Here is a 21,102-nt window from a genome sequence, read left to right on the forward strand (position 1 = left end):
AGAGTGCTGCAGGAGGTGTTCTTCCTGTCTCCCTCCCCTTCCCGCCAGCCCATGGGGGAGAACTACAATGTTGATCCTGCCCTTGAAGAAATCCAGGTTGAGACCCCTGGTTTAAAACATCTGAATGGTAATCAATACAAGTAATTTTTGAATTGTACTTCACAACATCGCACAAAGTAAATTCATTTCTGCACATTATATCAAAATGCTAAAAACAATGTAATATTCATGTAAGTCAAATAGGTTCAAAGTTGAAATCAGGCTGCTCACTATATTCTCACTTTGAAACCAAATATAATTCAAATAATCCTTCAAATAAAAATTGTCCTGAAAGCCAATCCATTTCAGTTTCTCCCGAATTCCGTTCTCCTTGTACTCCAATTTCCTTTGATTTACAAATTTCCTCAAATGAACAGCTGCTATACTGCCACCCAAGTATTGTAGGGTCAGAGCACAAATACAACATTGCATACACTGAATCACCAAACTTGTATATAAGATTCATGATTAAAGACTGTTGCATAACTAGCACAATACTGAAAATACAAGTAGCACTAGCTCTAATCCAGGCTTTGCAGGCCTGGGGAAAAGTATGATTGCCTACTTTGGCCAGGGTAGCAGTGAACTTGCAAAAGCATGCAGCTGGAAGGACAAGATTTAGGAATTCAATATTTAATAATTTAATATTTAATAAAATTTAATAACGAACAGGCCTATGAAATAAGTTTCAAGATGTACAGTGCTGACTAAATAAAGGAATATTTGTTTTTACTTTCAGTTTACTCTCTGGACAAGAGACCTATGGAGAACATAGAAGCAGTTTTTGATGTATAAGAAGATCTGGGAGCTTTCCGCACTCTTTGTAGCAGAGAAAAATACCATTTATTGAGCTTGTTTTCCTGCAGCAGGTTCCAAACCATCTTGATTTCCCAAACTAATATTCTACTCATTCAGTAGACCCTACCCAAGCTATATGCCGTTGCTCCACTGCCTTGTCTCCAGCCCCTACCCAACATTGATGACGTCACACACAACAGAGAGGGAGTATCCTAGAGATCTTTCTCTCCAGTCAGACTAAAACAAAAATTCTCAGTTGGGCGGAGGAGAGAAGATGGTAGAACGTACGCGGCACTGTGACTGCACAGGTGCCGTTTGATCACTCACCGAAATCCAGGAACTGCTTGATAGACAGCGGCGACGGGGAAAAGCGAGAGTAGTATTCGATTTGTTTGGGAATGGGGCTTTTTAGAAGCGCCCCACATAGCCGCATGGTTCCTTACTGGAGTTGAGGAAGCGCGTTAGGTTTGCGGATATGCCAGGCCGCCACTACGATGGACGTCGACAGGGCCCTGGTCGAACCTGGCAAGCAACCGTCTGGCGAGGCGCGCGGAGGCTCACGCACATAAACAGCGCGAGGAGTGGGCGGGAAGACGTTCGCAACTGTCACAACGGCTTAATAGGTCCCCACGGCCAGTCGAACGCACTGGAGAGGCACCATCATCAGCAACAGTTGCTGTTGTCGCCGCTCCACTCTCCGTGCCTCATCGTAACTTACAAGAGAAAGCGAGAGGACGTGTTATTCCTCCACCCATCTCTAGCTGCTCATCCCGCCCCGTCGTCGCTGGCTATTGAAGAAACGCCCGCCCTCCACGCGCACCTAATCTTCTGACTGGATAATAAAAAGCCAACATCCACCGGCCCTCATGCTTTTCTGAATGCCCACCCACCTAACGAAGCCCCGCCTACTATAACCATGACACCCAAAAGAAAGCGCAAGCGCAAAAGCAAATGGTAGCGTACTGGGCCTCTAGTGGGATTTGAAGGTGAAAGTGAAGTGTTCGAATGCTCGGAACTGACGTATAAATGAACCCATGTTCTTTTGATTCTTAATTGAAGTTCTTCTCCCGTTTTCTCTGTCTTCAGAAGCCTCTCGTTGGGAAACAAGAGGTACTAAGTTCAACTGTATCCTTAGGAGGAGGAGGAGAAGAATGTACAAGTTAATTGCGAAGTCCATTGAAATATTTGAATTCGTTTAGTAACTTTTATTATCCAAATAAGCAGTGATAATGATTGCAATAATATATATATGTATTCAGCTTTGTTCGGGTATTTTCCCACATCATTATAGTTGTGCTTTTAAAGTTGTAGCAATGTTTTGGCAGAATCTCATCTGCCATCACCAGGCTTCCAGAAGCCTGATGATGGCAGAGGAGATTCTGCAGAAACGTTGCTACAACTTTAAAAGCACAACTATAATGACGTGGGAAAATACCTGAACAAAGCTGAATAACACACACACACACACACACACACACACACACACACACACACGGCATTCAGCTTTGTTCGGGTATTTTCCCACGTCATTGTAGTGTTTCCCACGTCATTTTAAAGTTGTAGCAACATTTCGGCAGAATCTCATCTGCCATCATCAGGCTTCTGGTTGTGTCCGTCTGTGAGTCAGGCCCCCACAGTTGTTTCAGTTTTAAATTTGGGGCAGCCTATTGCTGTGCCAGAATGGTTTTTTCTTCATCCTGATTGTTTGGGAATCTAGGTCTGTGTTTATTGGCCTTGGAGTTTGCTGTGTTCTGCTTGATTGGTGTTTCTAATATCTTCTGTCTGTTTAGTGGCTCTTTTTGTGTCTTGATTGGTTGGCAACATTGTGTTCCTTTATTGGAGGCCTTTTGTGCAGCTTGGCTCCGGGTAAATGGACAGCTATCATTTGTTAGGAAGCTAAGTTTCATCTGGGTGCCTGGTTGGGGTGTGTTTGAGCTGGAGGCATCAGGGGGGATCTGTTTGTGCCCAGGTGTTTGTCTGGCTAGTGGTGTGGAGATTTTTTTGTTTGTGAGTGCAGGCTTCCAAATGATTGACAGTCTGGTGGAATCATCTCTTCTATTCATGCTTTCAGGTCTTTTTTCAATCTCTATGGCTTCTCTGATGATTCTGTGGCTGTGGTTTTCTATAGTGGCTAGGGTTTTGGTGCCATTGTAGTTGATGCTATGACCTGTGGCTTCCATGTGTTGGACTAGTGAGGAAGTGTGTTCCAGCTTTTTGACTGCATTTTTGCGTTCATCCGGGCGGGTACTTATTCTTCTATTGGTCTGTCCAATGTATGTGGCAGGGCATGATGCACAGGGGACTTCGTATATGCCTTGGTTTTCCAGGTCAATTTTATCTTTGGGGTTTCTAAGGATGGCTGCTATTTTTCTATCTGTTTTGAAGGCAGTCTTGATGTGATGTCTGTGTAGTATCTTACTAATTTTGTCTGCAGTACCTTTTGTGTAGGGCAGGACAGCTGTTCCATAGGTCTGTTCATCTTCTGGGTCTCTATTATGTCTCAGTGTGTTTTTGTGGATCAAGCCGGTTGTTAGTGTTTGGGGATAAACCCCCTAGCAGAGTGTGCAGCAGCAGTCAAGCCAGGCAGGCAAATGAGAGAGAGGCTGGGCCCAAGAGTATACACACACTGGAGACAAAAACACTGTTTGTAGTTATAAAATAGTTATTTATTGCACACAGAGATTAAGAAGTGTCATTCAGTCCATATATCATTATCCAGTATATCCATCCAGTTATCAAGTCCATTAACAGTAAATACAATGTCCTTATCTGCTTGTAAATCTTCTCATCCCGATACCTTTCTCTCAAAGACAACGCTGAATCCTCAGCTCACCAAGCAAACAATCCTTGTGTTCAGTTGAAATGGTATCTGGCACAGTAGCCATCCAGAGTAAGCAGACAGACGTTCCAACAGGCAGCAGACCAGGAACAGAACCAGGTGCATCCAGAAGCAGGGTCTATTACGTTTCCCTTCCTACCTTTATTTACTGCCTGCAACCGCACCCACAATGACATTGCAGTTTCTTGCTTAAAGCTACATAGCCACTTAATCCTAGGTTTACATATTTATTCAACCCAAACCTGGTTGGTGTATCCATATACCCAACATTCTCCCCTTTTGGGTGATATAAATATGTAATGCCTTTACATTCTAAACCCATATTTTTCACAACTCTCTAGATGCTTAATAGCACCTTGGGCTTTAGTAAAATGATCAGCTACATTGTCCTCCGACATGCAGTACTCCAGCTGTATCAATTTACTCTGTACAGATTGTCTTACATTAAGATACCTCAAATCTGTATGTTTACTTCTCGTTTTAACTGCAATATTAGTGGCCATTTGAATTGCTGCCTGATTATCTTCATGTACAACTACAGGGTAATTTACAGTTATACCCATATCCTTCAACATTTGTTTGTACATAATCAACTCAGTACACAATAAAGATAAACAGGAGAATTCTGCCTCCATAGTAGACAAACTTATATGCTGTTGCCTTATAGACTTCCAGCCTATTAATGTCTTACCCAGCATTATGGCTGTTCCTGAAGTCGACTTTCTAGTATCTCTTTCTGCTGCAAAACTAGCATCTGCATAAGCACTCAATATGAGATCACCTTTTGGTTCTAAATACAGTGCATGGTGTAATGTTCCTTTAAGATATCTTAGGATTCTTTTCAATGCTATCCAGTGACATTGAAGCGGATCATTGTGTCGTGCCAGCTGATTAATACTAAAAGCAATATCTGGCCTTGACCAATTGCTAATATATGATAAGCTACCAATCAAAGATTGATACAGTTCCTTATCACATTTGGGACTTTGAGTATCCATTTTGCAAATATCCTGACTCATTGGAGTCTTTGCAGGCTTACAAAGTTCCATCTTATAATCTATTAGCAATTTAGATATCTTATCTTCCTGAGATATCCTAAAACCTTTCTGTGTTCTCAATATATTCAAACCTAGATATCTCTTTATCTCCCCTAATTGCTTGATTTTTATTTTCTTGGCTAATGATGTTATTATTTCATTTGCTTCATCATTAGTTTTAGTAATCAGAGCAATATCATCAGTAAACAACAATAATAATGATATTTTCCCATTCTTTTCTCTCTTAAATAGACATGGGTCGGCTAAACCAGCTTTAAACCCTATATTGTTCAGTTCCTTTACAATATACTGGTTCCATTCATAGCCCGATTGTTTAAGACCATAAAGGCTCTTCTTTAATAACCAACAATCATTATCATTATTATTGTCTCCTTTAAATCCATTAGGCCTTTTCATATACACAGTATGTCTTAGTGGAGCGTGCAAGTAAGCAGTTTCCACATCTAAATGGTTAACTATATATTGCTTGCTTGCTGCCCACACTAATGCTGCCCTTAAAGTTGCTGCTTTAAGACTAGGTGCAAATACTTCATCATAGTCTTTTGCACTTTGTCTAAAACCTTGGGCTACTAACCTTGCCTTATGGATTGTGTTTCCATCCTTATCTGTTTTTATTTTAAAAATCCATTTGCAGCTAATGGGTTTTTAATTACTAGGTAATCTCACGTTTTCATACACCTTCATATCCTTCAAGGATTTCAATTCTTTATTAATTGCTGCATACCAATTTTCTTTCTCTTTAGAAGGATATCTTTTAATCTCATCCACAGTATTTGGGATTCTATTTTCCTGGCACACTGTATTAGCCTGGTATCTATCAGGCGGTCTAGAAATACGTGTAGTCCTTCTGGGTATTACTGGGCTTGGTTGAGTTACTACCTGTTCCTCATCTTCAGCTATTTCTTCCTCTAGGGGCTGTACTTCTTCCTGTACTTCTTCCTGTACTTCTTTCTTTACGTTATTTTTAAAGTTACAGGGATACTTAATGGGATTTCTATGTGATTCAATAATCACCTCGTTATTGCTATCCTGCTCTAACTTATCCCATGCTACGTGCTCTAGAAATTGGGCATTGGCACTACATAACACCTTAGATGTGCCTTTCTCCCAAAATCTATATGCCCTATGGTTAGCTTGGTAACCAACGAAGAATAATTGTTTAGCTCTATGTTGCCCTTTACGCCTGAGTTGTGTAGGGATATGCACCCATGCTGGTGCACCAAATGTGTGCAGGTAACTCAAATCAGGCTTCCTGCCATGCCACATGGTGAATGGTATTTCACCAGTGGTTGAGTTAACCACATTATTTAATAAATGATTAGCACACATTGTGGCCTCCCCCCACAAAGAATCAGGTAACCCAGAATCAGTTAACATAGTACGGGTCATTGCCTGCAATGTTTGGCCTCGCCTTTCAACATATGCATTGTGTTGTGGTCTGTATGGTGCAGATGTCTTATGAGCTATTCCAGCTGCCTTTAACCTATTCTGGAATTTGCTATTAACAAATTCCGTGCCATTATCTGTCACCAGGGTTATAAGTTGCCGTTTGGTTTTTCTTTCAGCAAACTTTAACCAGTTGAAGAAATGTTGATATGTTTCAGTTTTGCTTTTCATTAGGTAGCAAAACCCATATCTAGAGTAATGGTCCATAATGCTCAGTATATATCGAGCACTCCCCATACTGGGTTTCTTTGGACCTATAATGTCTGCAAATACTACTTCTAAAGGTTCTTTAGTTTTGAAACCATTTAACCTATTTGCAGGCATTATTTTACTCTTATCTTCACAACAGACATTACAACGCAAATACTTATCACAGGGCTTTAACCTTATTCCTTCAGATAACTCCACTGTACGTTTTAGCATTTTAAAATTCACATGCCCCAAACGTCTATGCAATAAATGGATACATTCATCATGAGGCTTGATATTATTAAATACAGTTTGTGCCTCCCCTTTCTTACTGTCATGTAAGACATATAATGCTCCATTTAAAGCTGCAGTTACCTTTTTGCCATCTCTTTCCAGTATGCACTTATTATTCTTAAATGTAACCACATATCCTAGTTTATCTAATACACTTACAGAAAGTAAGTTCATCTTTAACTGTGGTACATATAACATCTTTATATTCTGGTTTAAACATGGACAATAAGCAATACCTTCACCCTTGGCCTTGAGGTGCCAACCATTGGCGAGTGATATACGTTGTGAGCTTGTAGACATTTTAATAAACTTTGTCTTATCTCTCGTGATGCAGTGGGATGCACCACTGTCCACCACCCATATATCACTCTTCACATCACAATTGCTAAACTTGGCTAGTTCAAAGGATTTCCTTGGCTTCTTTACATTCTGGCTTTTTCCTTTCCTGCAGAATCTTGCCAAATGTCCTCTGCCTCCACAATTAAAACACTTTTTAATTGTGTATGCCGTTGAAGATAACTTCTCTTCCTCCGGGTGCTTTACTTTACACAGCTGGTTTCTCTCAAGCTTTGAAGATAATTTCTCTTCCTTATTCTTATCTTCCCTCAGCTAGTCACGTTCACTCCTTCTTCTGGCTTCTTCTAATAGCCTGCCGGTTATCTCAGTTACTGATAAACTGTCTTTAGGCAATACCTCCAATGCAGTCACAAAATCATCATAGCTTCGATCCAGAGAAGACAATATAATGTATACTTGTTGCAACTCATTAAATATAAGCTCTTTTTCTTGCAATTCTTGAAAAATGCTTTTCATACAGTTTAAATGAGTTAACATGTCTCCATTTATCTCAAGATGTGTTCTAAACAGCTTCCGTGTAAGATTGATATGAGCTCCTACACTGTCTCGAACATAAATCCTTTTGAGATTCTCCCAGCAGTCTGCAGCATTTTCCACTCCACGGATATGAATGAGTTGCTGATCAGACAGGGTGAGATCTATGATGCACAAAGCCTGTTCATTTTTTCTTTCATAGTCCTGTATCTTTTTATAATCCTCTTCATCGTTAGGATCTAGATTAGATACATCTGGTGGGTTTGTAATTATGTCCCACAAACCTTCTTTTCGTAGCAGTAAACTACACTTCAGTGACCATGAAACATAGTTTGTTCCATCTAGTCTGGATATCATGGACAGATGTGGCAAATTAACTTGTGCCATTTCTCTTGTGAAAAATAACTATTTAACAAACAGTTTGTCTTCACAGTAATGTGCAACTCACCCCAAAAACTCTAACTGCTATAACCTGGTCAGTTAGACTGTGCACTCTGCTGGGCCCATAACCAATGTTAGTGTTTGGGGATAAACCCCCTAGCAGAGTGTGCAGCAGCAGTCAAGCCAGGCAGGCAAATGAGAGAGAGGCTGGGCCCAAGAGTATACACACACTGGAGACAAAAACACTGTTTGTAGTTATAAAATAGTTATTTATTGCACACAGAGATTAAGAAGTGTCATTCAGTCCATATATCATTATCCAGTATATCCATCCAGTTATCAAGTCCATTAACAGTAAATACAATGTCCTTATCTGCTTGTAAATCTTCTCATCCCGATACCTTTCTCTCAAAGACAACGCTGAATCCTCAGCTCACCAAGCAAACAATCCTTGTGTTCAGTTGAAATGGTATCTGGCACAGTAGCCATCCAGAGTAAGCAGACAGACGTTCCAACAGGCAGCAGACCAGGAACAGAACCAGGTGCATCCAGAAGCAGGGTCTATTACGTTTCCCTTCCTACCTTTATTACTGCCTGCAACCGCACCCACAATGACATTGCAGTTTCTTGCTTAAAGCTACATAGCCACTTAATCCTAGGTTTACATATTTATTCAACCCAAACCTGGTTGGTGTATCCATATACCCAACACCGGTGATTTTGCTTTTGTGGAAGCCGTTGGCTGTCAGTAGTTTAGTCAGGGTGCATAGTTCAGTCTTAATGTGTGTTTGGAAGCCTGCACTCACAAACATAAAAATCTCCACACCACTAGCCAGGCAAACACCTGGGCACAAACAGATTCCCCCCTGATACTTCCAGCTCAAACACACCCCAACCAGGCACCCAGATGAAACCTAGCTTCCTAACAAATGATAGCCATCCATTTACTCGGAGCCAAGCTGCACTAAAAGCCTCCAATACAGGAACACAATGTTGCTAGCCAATCAAGACACAAAAAAAAGCCACAAAACAGACAGAAGATATTAGAAACACCAATCAAGCAGAACACAGCAAACTCCAAGACCAATAAACAGAGACCAAGACTCCCAACCAATCAGGATGAAGAAAAAACCATTCTGGCACAGCAGTAAGCTAGCCCCAATTTTAAAACTGAAACAACTGTAAAAGTCTGACTCACAGACAAACACAATACAGAAGCCTGATGATGGTGCAGTTTAAGACCTGTCTCTAGGATTACAATTCCGATGTTTCAGGAAATCACTAGACATGAATATAAAAACTTTAAAAAGAGAAAATATGTCAAGGATAAAGTAAAAGTGAGTTTTGTGTACTATCACTCAATTGGGCATAGAAACAGAAATAAAAAATGGACAACATCAACAACAATGCAGTAAATATCAAGGGAAAACAAATATAATTTACCTGAACAATTTGCTTGACAATATCTATATACTATTAAACTCTTCTATCTGTAACCTTTAAACTGTGCAAAACGGTGCATCATATGCAAGAGTTTTTCAACCAAAGTACCCCAAACGAGCCAGTTTACTGAATGTGTTCAAATGCGGGACTCATGCCTTCTGTGGAACTGAAAATTGGCAACTTTTATAAACCATTATTTCATAAACAATTTTATTAAAAATATCATAAAGCCATTTTATGACATAATAGTAAAAAGTTATAATGTCACAAAACATTTCCTGTGATCAACTCCTTATATGTGACTGTGCTATGCAATTCAACGGGCTACTTTCAAGACAGATACATCTCTGAATATCTCCCTGACTTTTTAAGAACTTTTCAAGTACATTAGACTAGAAGCTCTGCATTGTTGAAGGCATTGAGGAAGTCTGGTAAAGAAATATCTCTAAAACAATGGCTCATAGGTTGTCTAGTGTATTATTAAAATGTGTATTGTTAAAACATGACCTTTATGAATGTAGGCCCCAGGATAATGTTGCAGGATCCAATCTGGATCAGTCACCGGGACCAGAAGTTTTGTTTTCCGAGTTTTTGTACTCTTCCTGGAGCCCATCTTCAGGGAACTTCTCTGTAGCAGAGTGTATGTTGTTTTGTTTGTGGTATTTATAGTGCCTCTTGTAAATGGGTTTTTTACATGTTGACTGAGGTGTGTTGGTTGGTTTTTAAGTAATTAGCTGCCATTTGCTGCCCAGCCCTCATCGTCTAACTTCTTGATAGGCTGGTGGTAAACCAGTACTCCTATTGACTGATGAGGTTTCCCAGACTTCAATCATTTCCCTGTTTTTGTGCCTGCTCATCCAACCATCTTGGTACCTGCAAAATTGAATATGTGTCCTTATTCATGCAGTGTGAGGCTACCAATGTGTTCAGGTCTCAGCTGACTACTCACTTGCGTTCTTGCAGTCTGGTGGTTAGCTTCCTCCTTGTCAGTCCTACATAGTCACAGGGGCAATCCATACAGGGGATTCGATAGATTACATTGAAAGTATCTCCCACCTCCAAGCAATCTTTACAATGCATAATTTGTCCTCGTATGTTAGCTTCTGGCTAGTGTATGAGGCCCACTTGCAGATCTCAGAAGCTGTATTCTACAGCTTCCAAAATGTTTTTGATGTATGGCAGAGTGTGCCATGTGGTTGGTCTTATACAGGGATGTCAAACTCGTAGCCTGCTGGCCAGATGCATCACATGCTGGCCTGCCCCCGCCCGGTTTAATGAATGGAAAAAGTCCCAATATGACATGTGACAATGCCGTGACGATGTGAGTTTGACACCCCTGGTCTTGTACCTTGTTTCTACCTTTCTCTTCCCACCATGTTGCACAGACATCTTGTGACATACAATTGTGGGTACCCATTCTGAATGGGTACCCATTTGAATTGTTCATGTAGGTAGCTGTTGTTAGCTGGTGCTTCATTCAAAATCCAAGAAAGAAATACTTAGACTCCATTAATTAGAAAAGATATCTTTTACTGAAAATCAAGTGGTAGCAACAAAAGAATTCTGAATCTGAGAAAATGGGCGCGTAAATCACATATACAAAGCGATGGCAACGTTCCCACCCCCAATAGTTCAATTTGCCCATCCAATTAAAAGTAGTGTATAACTTCACGTGGGCATCTCCAGGTGGTGATGAGGCCTCTGTTGACCTTGACATATTTTGATAAAGGGTTGCAGCTACGCATAGCATAGGATAGAAGCCTAAGCGAGAAACTTCCCCCCCAACTTATACAGTTCTGTTTTCTATCACCTCCAGCTCGCTTCCCATAACTATGTCCCCGCTCCTCCCCCTGTTACTTAAGAAAGCCAAAAGATGCAAAGCAAAGGGAGAAAATCTTGAAGGCTGACATTCGGCCCTCCTGAAAAAGAGGCGTTAGTTCTATAAAAGATAAAAAATAGAACATAACAGAAAATATACATGTAACATCATAATACTATTTTTTAGGGTTTATCAGGATATTTAGTACGAAATGCATTGATAAGCTTAGGAGCTCTAGCGTCCTTCTCATTCACCCATTCAGATTGGGAAGGAGGAAAATGTTTCCAAACAATCAAATATTGGAGTCGACCCCTTTGTTTTCGAGAATCCAAGATTTCTTTAACTTCAAAATGTTGCTCACCTTCAATTAGCAATGGCACGGGGGGATCGACCTGAGTTGGTCTCAAGTCGGAGGTATGTTCCGGTTTTAATAAACTAACATGGAAAACAGGGTGGATCCATCGGAAGGTTTTAGGTAATTTCAGTTGGACTGCTACAGGGTTCACAATTCGTTCAAGGTCCAAGCTTTTTTGACTTTTATGTGGTCTGCAAATATCTGGTGGATAAAAAGACCTTGTCACCAATTTGATATGGTTTTTGTGGATTTCTCTTTTTATCTGCAAATTTTTTATGGGTTTGATGAGCATCATCTAATGCTTTACGGGTAACCAGCCAGGTAAGATGGAGTTGTGTTATCCATTCATCTAATGACTGAATGTTAGGTTTCTCCTGTGGAAGCTCGGGTATGGGTACAAAGTCTTGTCCCAAAGCCACTTTAAATGGAGTAAACCCAGTACTACTATGTACCAAATTGCTATATGCCACCTCAGCGAATGGCAATAAGTCAGCCCAATCATCTTGCTGATAATTTATATAACATCGAAGATACTGTTCCAATACCCCCAACTTATACAGTTCTGTTTTGTAACACCTCCAGCTCGCTTCCCATAACCATGTCCCCCCTTTTCCCCTATTACTTATGACAGCCGAAAGATGCAAAGCAAAGGGAGAAAATCTTGAAGGCTGGCAGCTATTCTCCATTTGGCTTGGTGATACTACAGTGGGTTTTCAATTGCCATATAGTGTTCTTTTTAAATAAAAGTTTTTTATTTTTATAACAACAAAAAAACAAACATATAAAACCTTCTTTCTGTTCCAGAGTGTGTCAGTTGGGTACATATTTCTTTGTGCATAAAATAATGTTATCATATATATTTAACTTGTATATGTTTATAATCATTCTGATCAGTATTTTATATCGCATATATATCACTTATTCTATTATCCTTAGCTTTATAATTGTTGACTTTCAATAATATATTTCAAATTCATTTTCTTACTCTAACTCATCCATTTATCAATCACAATATATTATACTATACTTATATAATTCAATTCTTTACTCTTCTATCCAGCCATCCATAAAATAAATTCCAAATTTTATAATAGTCTTCTTTCTTGTTCTCTAATCGCCATTGTCAATCTACTCATTTCTGCACATTCCATTATTTTCTTAATTATTTCCTCTTGGAATTTTCTTATTTCTCCAATTTTGTGCAAATACAATCCTAGCTGCTGTTAATATATTTATAATCAATACATTAACTCTTCGTTATAACCCTCAAGCAAAATTCCCAATAAAAATGTCTCTGGTTTTAAGTCTGTAGGTTGTTTTATCATCTTCCCCAGCCACATGTGTATTCTAGTCCAATACTTTTTAGCCTCTGTGCATGTCCACCACATGTGGTAGTATGATCCTGGTGACTTCCGACATTTCCAGCACTTCGCCGACTTGTCTTTAAACATCTTAGCAATTCTCATTGGGGCTAAATGCCACCTGTAAAACATCTTATACAAATTCTCTTTATAGGCCATTGACATAGTTAATTTATAATTTCTAGACCATAATATCTGCCATTTATTGAAATCTATTCCATATCCAATAATTTTCCCCCACACAATCATTGTTTCTTTTACTTGTTCATCCTCTGATTTCACTCCTAATAAATAACCATATAGGTTTTTAATTAACTTATCTTCGGTGCCTGTTGGGATTTTATCCAATTCAGTCAATTCCTTATAAAACCCAGTCATCTTAATGTCTTTTTCATACCTTGTATGTATTTACAAATATGAATACCAATTTATATTTATCCCTTGTAAGTCCAATCCTTGTTTTGTTTTGAGTTCACTCTTTTCATTTAGAATTTCTTCATATCTAATTATATGTTCCTTTTTAAATAGCTGTGGATATGTAAAAGCTTCTAATGTTGATAACCAGACTGGTATTTTCATACAATGATAGTCTCTTATTTTTTCCCATACTGTTAATAAAGCATCTCAAATGTTGCAGGAAATTACAAGACTCAGACCTTGGAATCAGAAATAGTTTTATTTGTGCAAAGGTTCAGAGCAATTTAGCCAAAGCAACATCTGAACAATCTTCCTGTAGATTGTCACCACATATATACACTCCAAAAGCTTCAAACCACAGAAATATAACTTGTCAATCATTCATTGGTTACTTTGAATTCCAGCCCCCCCTCCTCCCCTGTTGCTGGGCTAGAGTAATTGGATGTCACAAATACTTTGTTACCCCTCTTGCTAAACCATCTAGCTTCCTGTAGCTCCATTTGTGGTTTTGTTGCAAGCGAGACAACGCTTCCTGCTTGACAAATATGAGTGACCGACAGATGAACCTATGATCTGACATTTTCCATTTCTTTAATACACACATTTCACTATCAAGCAGAATCAAGTTAATATCTCCCTAAAACAATATATTTCTTCTTTTATGTTTTGCCTCATTCCCCCCTTTGAGACTCTATTTCAGTTTACAATCGAATCTCACCTTTTATGGTGTCCTAGATTAGCACTTAGCATATAATATTAAGCATAACATATGGCAAGATGAATACTTTTGCAAAAGTAGCAATTCCAAATCCTTCTCAGATGAGTCGAAGTCAGAAGAGCGAAGAGCTTCCTTTAAACAATACAATTGATAGTTTGTTTCCTTTTGAAGCATATTTGTAGTTTAGGTATACTATCGAGACAGGAAAGTTTAACCAAACTGAACAGGAAACTTAGCTAGACATCTGGGAAGGAAACATGTTCTGGTTTGTTATAGGTCTTCAACTTAGACAAGTATTTAAACATAACAGTTTGCAAATGTGGGACCCTCTAGGTCATCTAGTCCAACCCCCTTTTGATACATAAAATCCTTTAAAAGAATTCAAAAGAATATATCTTTCCACCGCACACTCTATCCCTAACACATTAACATCTGTTTTACTTGTTCTTATTTTCAGCCCTATGTAGAGGGTCAGCTTCCGGAGTGACACCAGTAAGGCCCCTTCTGCCCTGTATGTTGTCTGCCCACTGCCGGTAGGGCAGTTATAGGGGGCGCTTCTTCAAGCGTATCACTAAAGGACGGGCTTTGTCCTGCTCTGCCTCCCAATATTCATCAACTGAGGGCTTAACTCGAGTCCAGTGACTCCAAGACTTGGATTCCAACCCCTTTACTGCAAATGGAGAACACATGACCATAGTGTATGGGCCTTTCCATCTAGGTTTCAGGCTTTCCCCTTTCCAGTGTTTTACCCATACCTTGTCTCCCACTTGAATATTATGACTGGGGGTACTCAAAAATGGTGAACTGAGGGACACACAATATTGTTGGATTTCTTGTATTTGCTTTGTTAACTCTCCCACCATTAAACTCACCCATGAATCCCCTAACTGACTTAAATCCCCTATATTATTTCTCAAACTAGTACTTATAACAGGGGGTCTTCCAAACATCATTTCAAAAGGAGGTAATCTAATTCCTTTTATTTTGATTCTTTTAAACATTGATAGTACCACATCTCTTATAAAGGGAATCAAGCAGGAGAGAAACATTAGAACCCAAAATCCTAATACAGCAGACTTTGTTGAATCCTTCACCAACCCAGTTTGCTATGCTCCAAAAATTTTATTAGGGCTAGCTGGTTTTGCACAATGTTATTTTCCATACTTACCTTTGGCTAAGGTTCCCAAGACTGCAGTCACTTCCTTTAAGGGGGTTTCTACCACAGTTTGTAGTCAAATTTAATTGTATGTTCATTAGCTCCCAGAGTGCCATCCTCCACCTACGTGTAGGCCCTTTTAGAATTCCAAGCATCTGGGGCATCACTATGTTTGGTATCTAGGGATTCAAGGGCTCTTTGCTTTCCAAGCCAGAATTCACTCCTTCGATAGGGATTCATTCCCCTATACACAGGGTTCAAACCATCCAGTGGGAAGGCTAGTATAGGCATATTTTTCACATACCCTATACATACCTTCTGGGCCGGTCCAGTTGCTGTTATTTGTTTCATGATTCTCAAAATAACACACTTCACTACTAAACACATTTTTATTAGAACTTCGCTCAGTCCAATGTGTTCCATTGGGCAAAACATATAGCCACCCACAATCCAAATTCATTGCATTCCTATTAATCTCCCATATTTGATTCCACACACACATACTCAAAGCACACAAAGGTCTTGTTGAAGCACCCAATTTCCTCCTCCCTTCTTCCTGTTGCACGGTGTTAAAGTTCTTTTGACATCTAGCTGACTTGCAGTAAGTTATATGTGTGTGTGTGTGTGTGTGTGTGTGTATGTATGTGTGTGTGTATATATATATATTTTATATATATATATATATATATATATATATATATATATATATATATATATATATATATTCTTAAGTTTTCATGGGTACTTACATGTACGGTATTCAGCTTTGTTCGGGTATTTTCCCACGTCATTATAGTTGTGCTTTTAAAGTTGTAGCAACGTTTCGGCAGAATCTCATCTGCCATCATCAGGCTTCTGTATTGTGTTTGTCTGTGAGTCAGACTTTTACAGTTGTTTCAGTTTTAAATTTGGGGCTAGCCTACTGCTGTGCCAGAATGGTTTTTTCTTCATCCTGATTGGTTGGGAGTCTTGGTCTCTGTTTATTGGTCTTGGAGTTTGCTGTGTTCTGCTTGATTGGTGTTTCTAATATCTTCTGTGTGTTTAGTGGCTCTTTTTGTGTCTTGATTGGTTAGCAACATTGTGTTCCTTTATTGGAGGCCTTTTGTGCAGCTTGGCTCCGGGTAAATGGACAGCTATCGTTTATTAGGAAGCTAGGTTTCGTCTGGGTGCCTGGTTGGGGTGTGATTGAGCTGGAGGTATCGGGCGGGGCGGGTCTGTTTGTGCCCAGGTGTTTGCCTGGCTTGTGGTGTGGAGATTTTTTTGTTTGTGAGTGCAGTTTTCCAAATAATTGGCAGTCTGGTGGAATTATCTCTTCTATTCATGCTATATATATACGCGCACACACACATATATATGTAATTTAAGCTCAGCATTTTTCCTAAATCTTATCTTTTGCTTTACAAATTAATAGTTTCATCTCCCAATTCTGGCTATTGATGCTGCAGTTGGCTTTTCCCATTTATTAGGGACTAGTGGCAATCACACTGGTGGTTTTGGTTTCGGGGGTGGTCGTGTTGCTTTTTCAAGGTTCCTAAATTGTTCAGGTGTTCTTAGGCCACTTTGGTCCCATAAAAGTTTGATACAAAGTTTCTCTCCTTCCTTTCTATTGTGAAAGTCCTCACACAGTGTAATTTCCCAACTCCCACCATCCAAACATTCAGTATTTACACCAGTCTCAAGACAAGTATAAGACCAGCACATCAGGTAAATTTAGCAGTGGGATTTGTTCTGTGGTTGTTATTTTAAGTTGGGGAAACAATATGGGCAACCACTCAGTCCTAAATAGAAAAGGAATGTCTAGTCCAATGATAATCAGCACTGTCACTATCCCAGGTAAGGATATCTCCCACCAATTCATTTAACCTTTTTCCCCTCTTTTTTCTCAGAGTGTGATCTTCAGTGGGTCTCCTTGGTAAGACTCCACTTTCCACTCAGTTGGGGCTGACACGGGCCCTCTAAGTCTTGAGGAATATGTCTACCCTTTTTCTCTTGTACGGACAGCTGTTTCTGTGGTAAGTCGAACTAGGAAAGATCCTTCCCACACTGGAGTTAGTTTTTCTTCCTTCCAGGATTTTATCAAAACCCACTGTCCTGACTTAAATGTATGTACAACAAAGTCCCAGGGTAGTGTTTGTGCAAGGACCCCTTTCTGTCTTAAAAGACAAAGAGACTGGGACAATTCAAGAATATATTTTCTCACAATTTTGTCTGTTAATTCAGTTCTAGGCAAACCCTTCTTCTCATAGTATGGGATCCCCAACAACATTTCATGTCTCCTTCCACTACTTTGGCACTTCCATCTATAAAGTAGTGCTACACAATCATGTTGGTTTGCTTCACTTACTCCCTCTCCCATCAAGAATTGAGCAGGGTTGAAAACTTGGAATATCTCGTATAAAATGATGGAATAAATAGTTTAGTCATGGATGATTAATAACTGATAAATATACAAGCATATGTTAGTTCAATAATGTGAAAATTGATATAAATTGTAAGTAAATGACTACACAAGAATAGCACAAAAGATTTGTAACTAACTGACACACTGTATATAAAATGAAAGGTGGTTTTATGTTTTTATGTTTTGTATGTGTATGTCTGTTTTTAAAAATAAAATTCTTTTTTTTTTAAAAAAAGAATTGAGCAGGGTTCACATGATTGCTTGTGGAGAGTACCAAATGAGGGTCTTCTATGAGGATTCCCTCATACTTTAGGATATGAGAATTGGTTAACCATCTCTGAGCTCATTGAGGCAGGATGTTCCTAATCTGATGTTGGGTTGTAACTACCACCCCCCCCCCCAAATGTAAGCTTTCTTCTTTCTTGTACTAAGAGAGCTGTGGCGGCAATAGCTTGAATACATACTGGCCACCCCCCCACCCCCCCACCCCGTATTACAAGGTCCATTAATTTGGATAGGAAGGCTACTGGTTTTAAGAAGAACCCTTTTGCTAGTCCATCACAGACTGTTACAAATAAGTGGAGAGGTTTTTCCCCATCAGGTAGTGAGAGAACTGGAGCTGTTTTAAGTGCTGTTTTTAATTTTTTTCCATGGTTCAGTATCAAGCAATTTAGTATAAAGGGACTTCACTATTTCAGTAAAGTCTATTATCCAGTGTTGACAATAGCTTAACAGTCCCAAAAACTTTCTCAAGTCTCTTAGTTTGTGGCATGGGTTGAGATACAATTCTCTCAATTCTAGCAGGAGTTATTTTTCTACTCCCTTCACTAATCAAGTGTCCAAGATATTTGATCTCTCTCTACATATTGTAATTTAGATTTTGATGTGGCATGGGTTGATTTTTATTTCTTGGTTTTGAAATTCAAATTCTGGCTAATGTGGCATCCCAAAGAGATTATGCTTCAAGATGTCCAGGATGCCCCACTATCCACTAAAAATTTAATTTCGCAATTTCTTGGTCCCACTTGCAATTTTATCCAGTGTTCTTGGTGGAACCTCAGATGCAATAATGCTTGATATCCCTATTCTTCACTATCTTCTTGTATCATCTAATTTTCTCTGTTTCTCCCTCTGTCTCTAGCTTTAGTAAATCACACACATTTTTCCATGAGACCTTTCTCATTTCCTTGCACATACTATTTCTTCATATGAAAGAACTCTCCTTTTAATCTGGGATGGGGGTCAACTCAGAGATATTTACACCAACTTTTTTTATCATCAACATACTCATACATTTATACTGTAATCAGACTGCTTGCATAAACAATTTCCCACACAAAAAATCAACATTACTTACAATTCTTTTCTGAGAGCTTTTTTTCACAAGCCAATGAGCTTCATTTTTTTTTGTACTGTTGTTAGAGGGTTTCATCCTCCAGGTTTGGAAATGATTACACAGAGACACATTCACACACACACAACATTTCCAGACCTGGGGCGGTTTTGTCCCTTTAAATCTCCACTTTTTCTTTCTTTAGCAACCTGTAGTTTGTTCTCAGAGCAGTGGGATAACTCAAGGAGCAGTTCCAATCACAAATGTGATTGTGGGCCCTAACCACTGCCTACCTGCTTCCCACAGTTCTAAGTCCAATCCAAAAAAGCCAACTTAATTCTCTGGCTGGCCAGACATGTCACAGTTATGTTTTCTTTTGACAAATAAGCCATGGGTTGTTGCCAACTTCCCTTTTCTTGAGCCAGGGTTCCAAGAGCCATATTATTCTTTGAGTCCACATACAAACTGAAAGATTTCTCGAGGTTGGGAAGTCCCACAACAGGAGCTTGAGATAATGCTAATTTTTAAAGTCTCAAAAGCCTGCTTTTGTTCACATGTCCAAACAAAGGGTTCCCTATCTGCCTACTTTGTGGACTCATAGAGTGGTTTGCTTCTCCTGCTTTGCCTCTCCTTGCCTGCTCCTTTAGGAGCAGCAGGCTGCTGCTCCTAAAAGCCCCGTAACTCTCTCCTGTCAGTTGATTCTGCAATTTGGCACACAGCTTCCTTTCTCCATAGAGCTGCTACGAGCGTCCAGGTTTGGGAGGTGCTCCAGTCTCGGCTCTCACAGGCTGAGCTTGAAATTGAGGAACGCCTCTCACCATCACGTGGTCCTCTCGACGTTCCCCAGTTTTTAGCTCAGCCTCGTGGTAGTCAGGCTGTTTTGTTGTCAGCTCTTGGCCGATCTAAAATCCCTCACAGAGACCTATTGAATTGGACCCTCTCTCTTCTCAGCGCAGTGGATTAGAGGTTTGAACTCCTTAAGGAACTTTCTTCCTACAGGGGGGACCTTTTATTCCGTTTTTCCAGGGGCGGAATCTAGCGCTTCGAGCGCTGCCCCCCCACCCCCCTCCTTCATCTGCCGTTCCTTCGCTTAGCGCGAAGCCGCCTCGTTTTCCTGCCTCATTCTTTCCGGTCGCTGTTTCCCCCCCGAGAACGCTTTTAGCTCAGGGGAAATCTCTCCCCTGCTTCTCCCGATATTCGCGGCCCTCTGGCCCTCTAATTTTCTCTCTGGGAGAGTACCGCCGCTGGGTGTTGCCTCAAATAGTTCGCGGCCATTTTGGGCGCCGCGTGGCGTCCGCCATTTTGGGTGCACCCAGGTGTCGCCACCATCTTGAATGTGGCCTCAGGGCCGACCGTATTGAGAGTCAAGTTCCGTGCCTCTGGCTCCAATTTTCTGCAGGCCTTGCTAGCAGGCTGCGTGTAAATTACCAATCACTAGGCAGATCCTTTGGACTGTCTACATCATAGCTCGTGCCTTCAAGTACTCATTCGAAGTTTTTTTCTTGAGCATTACAGGGTCCGTTGGCTCCGCAGCCTCCTCAGCTGGCGAGGTAGCAGCATTGATATCCCCCCCCCGGTTTTGTCTGGAGGGGGCAGCTGCATGGGCGTTCATCTTTTTGGCTGATTGGTTTCCTGGGCTAGGCCCTGCTTTGATTAAAAAAAAAAAAAAAAGAAACAGCTTACAAAAAATTTTTGACCAAAAGCGGTGTGTGAAACAAGCGTTGTGATACCCGGCCTCGATGTAGGTCGCATCCAGACGAGCCAACCGTCTCATATTAATTCAAAACCTTTTTTCTTTCTCCAGATGGCAGATGACACAGTATCTCGTGGCACTTCTTTGAAGGCCAAGTCAAAATCCCATTACCTACGCAAACAGGCACAGGAAGTTTCCAAAGCCTCCCAGAGGGATGCCCTCAGACGTCACAGGGCACTTGAGAAAGAAATTGACAGGCGGTCTAGAGAGTCACGCTCCGTGCCTCTGGCTCCTTCCACCCCCACCCCTTCAACCTCCACCCATCCTCCTCCCCCCTCCTCTCCTGCTTATTCCTCATCCTCACAGCCTAGACAGGCCCCTGAGGCCACTTTCACTCCCACTGCTGCAGGCCTGCGCTCGGAGGAGCCTCACCCACCTCCCACGGTGGAAATTCCTGAGAACCTGAAACAATGGATGGAGTTGGCCATCCGGCAGGGAATCGCGCAAGAACTCCAGCAGAGGGCCGGTCCG

The 21,102-nt window shown here is 40.4% G+C and overlaps 1 protein-coding gene and 1 long non-coding RNA gene across 12 annotated transcripts in view; one reads left to right on the plus strand and one right to left on the minus strand.

Annotated features, from left to right (window-relative positions):
- PDK3 (pyruvate dehydrogenase kinase 3) overlaps positions 1–1,596 on the minus strand; it is a 72,194-nt gene extending 70,598 nt beyond the window's left edge. For all 10 annotated transcript variants that reach the window (XM_087938194.1, XM_087938196.1, XM_026721316.2 and 7 more), the window contains exon 1: positions 1,165–1,596. In XM_087938194.1, the coding sequence (XP_087794320.1) occupies positions 1,165–1,270 (106 nt within the window). In that variant the 5' untranslated portion in view covers positions 1,271–1,596. The remainder of the gene's footprint in view (positions 1–1,164) is intronic.
- A 135-nt stretch (positions 1,597–1,731) lies between these two features.
- The window catches only part of LOC148125096 (uncharacterized), a 38,310-nt gene continuing 18,939 nt past the window's right edge, over positions 1,732–21,102 (plus strand). The window contains exons 1-2 of one of the 2 annotated variants that reach the window (XR_015744528.1): positions 1,732–1,823; positions 17,031–17,156. This is a non-coding gene — a long non-coding RNA (uncharacterized LOC148125096). Of the gene's footprint in view, positions 1,948–17,030; positions 17,157–21,102 lie in introns of both variants that reach the window. The other variant, XR_015744527.1, reaches the window with a different exon arrangement.

This window comes from Pseudonaja textilis, chromosome 8 (assembly GCF_049901715.1).
Source record: "Pseudonaja textilis isolate UNSWEBS1 chromosome 8, rPseTex1.2, whole genome shotgun sequence".
Taxonomy (NCBI): Eukaryota; Metazoa; Chordata; class Lepidosauria; order Squamata; family Elapidae; genus Pseudonaja; species Pseudonaja textilis.